The sequence below is a fragment of the Marmota marmota genome, unplaced genomic scaffold (assembly GCF_001458135.2).
Source record: "Marmota marmota marmota unplaced genomic scaffold, marMar, whole genome shotgun sequence".
In the NCBI taxonomy this organism is placed as follows: Eukaryota; Metazoa; Chordata; class Mammalia; order Rodentia; family Sciuridae; genus Marmota; species Marmota marmota.
This window is the reverse complement of record NW_025999924.1, coordinates 11,812,599-11,824,458: the sequence shown is the minus strand read 5'-3', so window position 1 is coordinate 11,824,458 and position 11,860 is coordinate 11,812,599. Positions and strand designations below refer to the sequence as shown.

The window sequence follows — 11,860 nt, the reverse complement described above, 5'->3', positions numbered from 1 at the left end:
GGATCCAAAGTTTTACATCACACAAGTATAGATATCTGTTAAAAGCATGGATGTTTCCTTTCCACAGAGCCTCAGCTAGGATCTCATGGAATCCATACATTATAGTATCTCACTAAGGGAGCACATAATACAGCATCTGAAAATTGGTAACATCATACATCACACCATCCAGAAGCAAGCTAACTTTTTTGAACACTGGAAAAGCAACAGCCTTCTGAATGGGTAAAGTGCCACCTTAGAGGTCACTCCTTCAGGATGCAGTATGTACAATATATCAGAGACTTCTATGTGGCACTCTCTCCTCCACAAAAACCATAAGTTTCTTTGTCCAAAGATAGAGGCGGAAAGCAGGAGCAGCCCCACATAACATCTTTTCCAATGACCTGCTGGGAATTCATGCTTCTAATCTTTGCAACTCTGCTTCTGCTACTCTAGGCTTTACAGATTTGGAGATGCTAGTCCCCAGAGGAAGAATATTCTTGCCAGAATACACTTCAAGAATCCCATTAATTTACAAGCTATTTCTGCCACCAAGGACTACTTGTCTCCAGAGAGTATCAGTTAAAATGAGACGTCAGCAAGAAGAGGTGGAATGTCTTTTACAAAATGAGGTCAATGAGTAATACATAGAGAACCAAAGTGATCTACTTGGGCACTATTGATTCTAACTTAACCCCTCTGAACTCTGAATAGACATGTGCAGCAACTGAGGCAAAAGAAAGGATAATTACTTAGGACTCAGTCTCCTCAGGTAGGAGGTTTTAGTTATAATACAGGCTAAGACAACTGAGGTGATAACTGAGGCTTTGGGTTACATAAAATTGGTAGGAGAAAAGAGGATGAGTGCTAGTTGTAGATTTGAGACCATCTGCCTCAGTCAAGGGTGCAATTCATCCCACTAACCTCTTCTTTCTAAGTTTCCCCTTAGGAAAAGGGAAAAAAAAAGCATCAAGAAAAAAACTTTTTCTTCCACACTGTGGGATGGAATCTGGTGGCCATAAAAGTTCACCACTCCTACTTAGAGAACATGATTGATTGACAGGCAAGCTTCTGCCCTTCTGTATACTCCGTAATACTGTACTGAGGCCAATACTTACTGTTGTCTGATTGCAACCATGACAGCACATCAGGGATCCTAATGTAGGCCTTTTCCTGCCTGAGCCTGGACTCCCTTAACAAAGCTGTGGCTTGAAGGCTCCCCATTAATCTGGTCAAATTCTCAGACTTGACAATTTCTCTAATCCTCTTTCTGTCTCCTCCTATCTCAAATTTGTCACACCTGAAGTATGTTTTATATGTCCTCCCCACCTGCTCTGATTCCCTTTCCTTTATTCTACAAAAGAATTGCCCACTACAAATTTTTGCACATCTAGTTTCAGTGGGAAGGCCCAATTAATGGAAAAAGGATCATGACCAATGCATCCTTCTACTTCCAGTACTTTGGGAGTGTCAGGTATGTATAGGGATTTTATACTCAACAGAAGTTCTATCACACAGTGACCTAGTTGTTAAATGAATGGATGCATTCAAGAAAGGTTTGTATAATTAATTACAGTTATATCTAAAATAGTAACTATATATAATCTTACAAATCCAAACTTCAGTTTAGGATGATTACTTTGGCATCCAGTCTATCTTAAGGAATATAAATTCTAAATACTTTGGTAATTTTTATGTAAGACGTATGCATGTGAAAAGAAACTTGTTAAAGTTAAGAAAATTTAGCTTTAGAACATATTATATTTTATAGACAGGTGCAATTGTCATGATCTGTTAATGTTCTTAAAGGAGCATCAAGCAACTGTATTAAGAATGGACAGTTTATGATGTGCCTAAACATTTCCATATGCTTCTGGGAAAATTAATGTTATTGGCATGATAAGATTATCATGGTACAAAATGCCTGTAGACTATAAATGATGTTAATAAAATGGACAAGAAAGTGTAGTATTAATAAATTGTAATCTGCAATTTAATGGCACTAACAATAAAAAACTATTAATAATTTAGAAATAATGTATTAGTTTGTGCATGCTGTTGCAACACAGAGTATCTTAAATACTGGAAATTTATTTTCTCACTGTTGTGAAGGCTGAGAAGTCCAGGATTAAGGCACCAGTGGATTCAGTCCTTTTCCGGGACTCTCCTCCTCACTTGCAGTCAGTCGTCTTCATAGTGGAGAGCTCTCTGTGTGTGTCCTCTTGTGAGAACACTACCCTATTTAACCTAATAACCTACTTACTCCAGTTCAGCCACAAGAAAAGCAAGGGCTTTGACATATGGATTTTGAAGAGGCACATTTCAATCCAGAGGGCTTATTAGGTCAAGTTGTTTCTGGATTTTCTTGGAGCTCTGGTTAGTAAATCTGTAATTACAAAAGAGGTTGGACACTGCTTCCTTGGCCGCCTGGCAAATAATACATTTTGTTTCTCTCTCTCCCTGTCTTTTTTTCTGTCTCTCCCCGTCCCTTCTTCGTCCTCAACCTTTCCCTCCCCCTCTTCCTCTCTTCTCACCCCACCAATCTCCCCCTTCAGCACTTTTCTCTGTATTTCTCTTCTTCCCAAATACCTGGAGTATGAAAATTATGTATTGAAATGTATATAAACACTAATTTAAAAAAAATATAATTCTTAATGAAATTTACAGTTTATTTAACAGTAAACTGAAACATTTTACATAGACAATACATATTTGATCCTCTCTTCAAACCTGTAAAATGTAACATAAGAGAATACTATATGCCCCAAACTGTCTTTATTTTGCTTTCCCTAGCTTGAAGTTTCTGAGTCCATGACTTCTAGGCATAAACAATCATACCGGGAAAACTGAGCATATTTGGTTTCTGTTGCTGCCTATAAATTATAATAAGATCAGTGGCCTTGAACAGCATCCATGTATTAGCTCAGTGAATAGGTCAGGAGTTGAAATGCAATGTGGCCAAGTTCTCTACTGCAGGACTCACAGGCTGAAACTGAGTGTCAACCAGGCTGCATTCTTTCTTATCTGGAGGCTCTGAGAAAGAATCCACTTTCATGCTTATTTAGATTATTGGCAGGAAAGTCTTTCCCTTGTGGGTATTCACCTGAGGTCCCTGTTGTTTTGGCAGCTATGGGCCTATAACATGTTCCAGCTCATAGAGGCTATTCTTAGGTCCTGGCCAAGTAGCCCTTTCCATCTCAGCCGTAGACAAATGCTTTACATCTAACCCATCTCATGCACTTAATTTCTCTGATTTCCCTTTCTGAGATCACCAAGAGTAAAAATCTCTGCTTTAAAGGGCTCATGAGGTATATCAGTCATATCCAGATAACCTTGATATCTTGAGGTTAGCTGCTTCAGCATATATCCTAATCAAGATGCAAATTCCATCACATTACAGCCTTGGGTGGATCAAACAGGGATAGGAAATCTTAGGGGCCATCTCAGAATTCTGCCTATCATAATGTTAGAGGTAAAATGACAGCTTTAAAAATTATCAACAAATAAAATCTGAAAACCTATCTTATTTTTTGTGCAAAAACATTCACAGTAGCTTTATTTATAATATCCCCAAGCAGAAAACATTCAAATTTTTTATATATTCATTGTTTTATTTGTTCTACTTAGTTTTACATAACAGTAGAATATATTTCAAATCTTCCTACACAAATGGAGCAAAACATTTCAATTCTGTAGTTGTACACAGTGGTTACCATTCGTGCAATCATACATGTACCTAGGGTAATGATGTTTATCTCATTTCACCATCTTTCCTACCCTCATAACCTCTCTCCCCCATCCTTTTGCCTACTCCAAAGATCCTCCATTCTTCCCATGCTCCCCACCATCATAGATCAGCATCCACTAATTAGAGAAAGCATTCAGCATTTAGTTGTTTTGGGATTGGCTTACTTTGTTTAGCATAACATTCTCCAACTCTATCCATTTACCTGCAAATGCCACAATTTTATTCTCTTTTAATGCTGAGTAATGTTCCATTGTGTATACATACCACAGTTTCTTTGTCTATTCATCTACTGATGGGCATCTAGTTTGGTTCCACAATTTAGCTATTGTGAATTGAGCTGCTATAATAATACTATAATGATGTGGTTGCATTAGTATAGTATGCTGATTTTAGTCCTTTGGGTATAGACCGAGGAGTGGGATAGCTGGGTCAAATGGTGGTTCCATTCTAGTTTTCTAAGGAATCTTCATACTGCTTTCCAGAGTGGTTGCAACAATTTGCAGTCCAACCAGCAATATATGAGTGTGCCTTTTCCCCCATATCCTCACCAGCATTTATGGTTGTCTGTATTCTTGATAACCGCCATTCTGACTGATGTGACATAAATCTTAAAGTAGTTTTGATTTGCATTTCTCTAATTACTAGAGATGTTGAACATTTTTTCATATATTTGTTGATTGCTTATATATCTTCTTCTGAGAAATGTCTGTTCAGTTCCTTAGCTCATTTATTGACTGGAATGTAGACCAATGGTACAAAATAGAAGATACAGAGACCAATCCACATAAATACAGTTATCTCATACTAGACAAAGTTGCCATACACTAGAGAAAGCACAGCCTCTTCAACAAATGGTGCTGGGAAAACTGGAAATCCATATGTAGCAAAGTGAAATTAAACCTCTGTCTCTCACCATGCACAAAACTCAACTCAAAGTGGATCAAGGACCTAGGAATTAGACCAGATACCCTGCACATAATAGAAGAAAAAGTAGGCCAAAATCTTCATCATGTCAGATTAGGCCCCCACTTCCTTAACAAGACTCTTAAAGTGTAAGAAATAAAATCAGGAATCAATAAATGGGATGCATTAAAACTAAAAAGCTTCTTCTGAGCAAAAGAAGCAGTCATTGAACTGAAGAGAGAGTCTATATTTTGGAAGCAAATTTTTACCATATGTACATACATCAGGTAAAGCACTAATCTCCAGGATATATAAAGAACTCAAAAAACCTAATACCAAAAAAACAACCTATACAATCAATAAATGGGCTAAGGAACTAAACAGACACTTCTCAGAAGAAGATATACATGTGATCAACAAATATATGAAAAAGTGTTCAACATCTTTAGTAATTAGAGAAATGCGAATCAAAACTACTCTAAGATTTCACCTATATTATTTTTTAAGTGTCTTTCAAAGCTTGTCATCTTTTAAAATGTGTGTAAAGCTAGTCACCTTTTAAAATATGTGTGTGTGTGTGTGTGTGTGTGTGTGAGAGAGAGAGAGAGAGAGAGAGAGAGAAAGTAGAAATAGTCTTTTGTGATCATTCTTTATTAGTTTTTCATTTTATGAGTTGCTGTGAACAGGCAATTTTTAAGAAATAATTAGGAGAAATTAAAGAAAAGTTCTCAGCTCCAACTCTGTAACTGCTAAATTTAATACTTTATTTGGAAACATCTTACCCCAGTTCAACTTTTAGAATTTTCTATCATGAGAGTAAAGTTATATGTTAAAAACGCAAGCACCCATGATTTTTTTAATAAATAGATATCTCTGCTTGAATGTGTGTAGTCCAGCATAGTGCTTTATACAGAAAAATTGACACACATTAATTCTGAGATGGTACAAATTGTCCATATAGACTAGCATCAATAAATATGAAGATAATACTTTTATCACCCTTTTTTCTCACAAACATTATATAAAACACTTTAACGAATTCACTTCTTGCCCACAAACTATTGCTCTCACACTTCCCACTCCCAAGTCTGAGTCATATTCATTTTTATACTAATCTTTTAACTGTGAAATAATTTATTTGAGCTGACATTCAGGTACTTCATGTGAAATCATGCACATAGTTTTTATTAAAAAGAAAAATCTACCAAGGATCATATTCTGGACTTTAAAACCTTACATAACATTTCCCTTTAATTTGTATTTTCAATTTTAATAATACATTCTCAATAGTACACTAGCTACATTTGAAATAACAGTAGAAATTTTATACTTTTGATTACTATTATCAAACAATATTCAGCTAGGGAAAGGAGTCCTAGTTTCCATGGCAATGGTCCAGAAGTTTTTACATCTCTCTCACTCAGTAAAGCAACCAGAATCAATCCTGACTAGATGGCATACCCAGGTGTCTTCCTGGAGTTAAATTGGGAACATGTCCACTTGAGGCCTTGCCTCCACCAGCAGTGTCCAGGTGTAATCACACTGGATTGTAGCAAATGTGCTCAAATTTAGAAGGACTCCTTGAGAACTAAGCAAGATGATGTCTTAGTATCTGATTCTGCTAATGTTTTACACAACTCTGGAAATGTTAAAAAAAATGTTTATTTGTGAAGACAGACAAAGGCATTAAAATTCTGTGGAAGTGAAAGAGGTTAGGCTACAGATGCTGCTTGGCTGGGTGTAAGCACAGGGAGGTGAAAAGATTGGTATTTTCATCTTGATAGCAGCTGCAGAGCACTGTGGGACATGTTTCTACTTACATAAAGATTAGTTTAGTTATTCTAGAAATCTTGGCACTGGGAACACAGGAGTGAGAAATCCAAGAAACTCATGACTATGAAGAAGAAAGATTCTTTTAAGTATAAGTTCACAGTTCAAACGGAATACAAATAAAAAGTTTCTAGGGCTTGTGAAGTTGGTTTCAAAAACTTGCTTAAAATACTTGCTCTGTAAAGAAAAATACAGCTTAAGGTGGAAAATCCAGGTTCTTTAAGAAATACTATGCTAATCGTTATTCTAAAGAAGAAGATAAATCTATAATTTTACAGCAAAGAAGGAAAATATTTAGACCATGAAATACTTAGCAACATTGACATTTTGAAAATGCTACAGTTTATTTAGGGAAAACAAATTTAAAATGTATTTCTGGTCTGGTTACAGGACCAAGAAGCAAGTTGCTTTTATTGCTTTTCACTGTGTAAGCCCAGTAATTTTTAAAATATTTACTCTGGTTTTATCATTTATAACACGCCACAACTTTTATTCTGGAAGAAAGTCTACCATCATCAGCCACATCATTATTTCACAAAACTACCAAGAATGCTTCTCCTGATGCACTGTCAGCACTTAATGATACTTCTTCTGAATGTCATAGGTATACCATCCAGGTACTCTTGAGTGCAACATAAAGCTATTGCAAGAAAACTGACAGGACAGGGCCTGACGTTTTTAAAAAGAAGTTATTCAGTCAAAATTAAATGCTTATTTTGTATTTTAAGAAATAGATGCAGCAGGTATTGTAGTGTATTGCATGTATGAAAAGCAGAGCCTGGAATGAAGAGTTAGGAAGTTGGTGGCAAACACAAATAACCGCAACTCTCCTGAGGCTGGTAGTCTCCTGGTTTGGGAAAGTGACTGGGTCTGAAGAAGGTCACACAGGTGAAGCTTTCTGATGGAAGAAAAGACATGGATTGTGCAAAATGGGGCTTTTCTTAAAGGAAGTCATTCAAAAATGTATCCCCAAAGAAGTGGAGCAGCAGAGAGGAAAAACTGAGTGATACAGAGGGTATGTGAGATAGGAGCTCATGAGTACTTATTCAAAGTATATTTTGAGATGATGGAGAAAAATGTACAACATATAACAAAGGATTTCAAAAATATTACAAAACAAAGCAGAGGAGGGAAGGCTCCTAACTCTACAGAGCTTTCTCTCTAACAATCTACACTGGGATCCTCTTCAAGAGGTCATTCATTCACTGGATCTTATTGGATCAGCTTATGTTCACTGGACATTCAATATCATACCAATAGTTGAATAAATTGTATTTATTTATTTAGCCATATTAAATGATAAACAGCTGTCTTGTTTTGGATACTCATAGGACCTATCTCAGTGAGATATATATGAAAAGAGTTCAACACACATTTGTTGAATTTGGATAATATGATTGTATATTTATATCCAAAAATTATAAAATAAACATTTTGTTTTTCCTAGGTTTTGTCATAATATGTTTAACTTCCTCAAATTATATACGTTAAATTTGTACCTTTTGAGTTGCTTTCCTGGTGTAAGGAGGCCTCCTAGCAGCCGCCCTGCTTTCGTGCTTTCAGTGCTAGTACTGCGATGTACAGCCCTGAAGAGTTCCCCCCTACTCATTTTTTTCCCCTGCAGAAATGAATCTCATTATGGAAAGTGCAAAGCTTTATAGAGAGATAAAATTTGAATTTTATGAAGTGTAATTTTGTGTATATTTTTAATATATTGAGTTTTCATAAAGAAAGCTAGTAAATTCTGATACATTCTGTGTAAACAGTAATTCTATTGGTAATATAGTGTTAGGCATTTGTGATAACAAAAGAGCTGTCTTGATAAATTGATTCCTCATTTATCATGACTGATACCATATCTGAATGGTCCTTAAATGAAAATCAGTTTATTTAAATTTTTTAATGCAATATAGAAAGTGTGTGCTGTGGAAATTTTATGTCTGATTTTAATGGAGAATATACCGTCAGTTGACCAGGTATAATAAAGAGATATGCAGAGTTAGGAAGAAAGACAACATGATACTGCAGGAAATAGAAACAAAATAGATAATGTTTGGCAAAGGTAGAAGAGTTAACAGTGAGCTTTAAACAATATTCATTTGGCATCTCATATAAGAGATGAGAAGGGACATAATAAGGCTTTGGGTGTTGACTTCCCCAAAAGTTGTTGGCTGAAGGTAACATAACCCACGTAAGTCAATTCTGTGATAAGTTGTGTGCAACTAGATTTTAAGTAATGTGACCCTTTGAAAATTTTAATTACTTATTTGCTAGAATAAGATGAGATTATTTTGGATGTCACAGTAAACCTCTTATAAAGGGAAAAAAGCCTAAATTTAACTTTATTTTTGTGGCATAATCAGTAATTGTCCTTATATCTAGGCTTTATAGCTTGTAACCAAAAGCAAATTAAAAAACATAATTTAGATATTCTATAGTTACTTAGAATTTTGAGAATATAAACTTCTTTGAAAAATAATTTTAATACTTTTAGGAGTGTATAAACTTTTTCAGGCCTTTAAGTCAGTTATTATACCAAATTGTGAGTAAATAGCATGTAGGTTACATAAAAGTGTAAATAGAATCCCAAAGTATCTTGGTAATTTAGGAGAAATATAAATCTAGTAAAGAGGGTATGGAGGTTCAACTAAATAGAAGTCTTTGATTTTTTGTGTGTGTGTGTGTGTGTGGTAAAAAGTGACAAGAAATTGTATGTGAAAGTTTTAGCCATCAAAAAGTACTGCTTCCTATTCATGCACAAAACTACCTTCAAAGAGTTATCCAAGATCCCTTGCATCATAAAATAAGGAGTATAATGGAAGACAGCACAATCCTCTCAAATTGGACAAATGACAACAAACAAACAATGAAGTGTGATTTTTCATGTGAGCTCTACAGAATGTCTACATATTCAACTTTCCCCATCCGAGTTCCTGTTTCAGAAAGGAGTCTTGCTCGTGCTGGTTTTTATTACACTGGTGTGAATGACAAAGTCAGATGTTTCTGTTGTGGCCTGATGCTGGATAACTGGAAACAAGGAGATAGTCCTATTGAAAAGCATAAAGAGCTATAGCCTAGCTGCAGCTTTATTCAGAATTTGCTTTCAGCTAGTCTGCAATCCACTTCTAAGAATACCTCTCCAATGAGAAACCATGTTGCACATTCATTATCTTCTAGTTTGGAATGTAGTGGCTCATTCAGCGATTCTTATTCCTGCCTTTCACCAAATCCTCTTAATTCTAGAGCTGTTGAAGACTTCTCTCAATTGAGGACTAACCCCTATAGTTATGCAATGAGTACTGAAGAAGCCAGATTTCTTACTTATAATATGTGGCCCTTAACCTTTTTGTCACCATTGGAATTGGCGAGAGCTGGCTTTTACTATGTAGGACCTGGAGATAGGGTAGCCTGCTTTGCCTGTGGCGGGAAGCTAAGTAACTGAGAACCAAAGGATGATGCAATGTCAGAACACAGGAGACATTTTCCTAACTGTCCGTTTTTGGAAAATTCTCTAGAAACTCTGAGGTTTAGTATTTCAAATCTGAGCATGCAGACACACACAGCTCGAATGAGAACATTTATGTACTGGCCAGCTAGTGTTCCAGTTCAGCCTGAGCAGTTTGCAAGTGCTAGTTTTTATTACATGGATCGCAATGATGACGTCAAATGCTTTTGTTGTGATGGTGGCTTGAGATGTTGGGAATCTGGAGATGATCCATGGGTAGAACATGCCAAATGGTTTCCAAGGTGTGAGTTCTTGATACGAATGAAAGGGCAAGAGTTTGTTGATGAGATTCAAGCTAGATATCCTCATCTTCCTGAACAGCTGTTGTCAACATCAGATACTCCTGGAGAAGAAAATGCTGAACCAATTGTTCATTTGGGACCTGGAGAAAGTTCTTCAGAAGATGCAGTCATGATGAATACACCTGTGGTTAAATCTGCTTCGGAAATGGGATTTAGTAGAAGTCTGGTAAAATAGACAGTTCAAAGTAAAATCCTAACCACTTGAAAGAGTTATAAAACAATTAATGATATTGTATCAGCACTTCTTGATGCTGAAGATGAAAGAAGAGAAGAGGAGAAGGAAAGACAAGCTGAAGAAATGGCATCAGATGATTTGTCATTAATACGGAAGAATACAATGGCTCTCTTTCAACAGTTGACATGTGTCCTTCCTATCTTAGATAATCTTTTAAAGGCCAATGTAATTAATAAACAGGAACATGATATTATTAAACAAAAAAAACACAGATACCTTTACAAGCAAGAGAACTGATTGATACCATTTTAGTTAAAGGAAATGCTGCAGCCAACATCTTCAAAAACTGTCTAAATGAAATTGACTATACATTATATGAGAACTTATATGTGGAAAAGAATATGAAGTATATTCCAACAGAAGATGTTTCAGGTCTGCCACTAGAAGAACAGTTGAGGAGATTACAAGAAGAAATAACCTGCAAGGTGTGTATGGACAAAGAAGTTTCTATTGTGTTCATTCCTTGCGGTCATCTGGTAATATGCCAGGAGTATGCCCCATCTCTAAGAAAATGTCCTATTTGCAGGGGTATAATCAAGGGTACTCTACATTTCTCTCATAAAAGAAGAATAGGCTATATTTTAGTCTTTACCAAAAAGCCTTTAAACTGTTTTTGAACATTGGAAGCCATCTAAAATTAAAACAAGGAATGTTTGGTTAGTCATTTAGTAACATTTATGTTCTATTTTATTTAAGTATGAATAATCTTATTTCAAAAAGAGATAGTATTGTATATTTAATCTTAATTCATTTAGTTGCAAAAGAAGACTTGTTTTTCATGAACTAAATCAGTATTTAAGTGTGAACACAGGAAGAATTAAAGGAGTAGTGTCAGTGTTTGTTATGGGTCATTTCAGGAGTTACTGGATTTGGTATTTATGAAAGGTTTGAGTACTACATTACAGTATAGTTGAAAACTGTAAATTAGTAACACTGTAATTCATCAGAGTTGCTGACAGATTCTTTGGTGCTTTTCATTTGTTTTGTTAAGTAAGGATTTTTCTGTTACCGATAAACAATATTTCCCTTAACCTGTGAGAAACAATAAAATTCTTTATAAGTATTGTATCATCAAAAAAATTTGCACTTTTTTTGTTTTTCCTAGATTTGGTCATAATATGTTTAACTTCCTCAGATTATATACATTAAATTTGTACCTTTTTTAAAGGTTCAAATTGTGTACCAAAACCACTTTCTAGGAGCCGCCACCTGCACCCGCAAGGTGGGCAGACCCGCGACCCAGTGGTACATGGGCGTGGCAGGAGGGGCAGGGCAGAGCCGCCGTTCGCGCTTGCAAGGTAAACAGACCTGTGACAGCCTGGCGGGTCAGGCCCAGTGGCCTGCCAGTGTGGTACACA

At 35.9% G+C, this 11,860-nt stretch overlaps 1 protein-coding gene across 1 annotated transcript; it reads left to right on the top strand.

The window, feature by feature from the left end:
- Positions 1 to 9,714: 9,714 nt before the first annotated feature.
- LOC107151961 (baculoviral IAP repeat-containing protein 2-like) lies at positions 9,715 to 10,700 on the top strand. Its single transcript, XM_048800052.1, has one exon. The coding sequence runs from the start codon at positions 9,921 to 9,923 to the stop codon at positions 10,440 to 10,442; it is 522 nt and encodes a 173-aa protein (XP_048656009.1). The 5' UTR covers positions 9,715 to 9,920; the 3' UTR covers positions 10,443 to 10,700.
- The last annotated feature ends 1,160 nt before the right edge of the window (positions 10,701 to 11,860 follow it).

What these genes read in the sequence shown, in the direction of transcription:
- LOC107151961 (XM_048800052.1), top strand. Translation starts at nt 9,921, where the DNA reads ATGTCAGAACACAGGAGACATTTTCCTAACTGTCCGTTTTTGGAAAAT.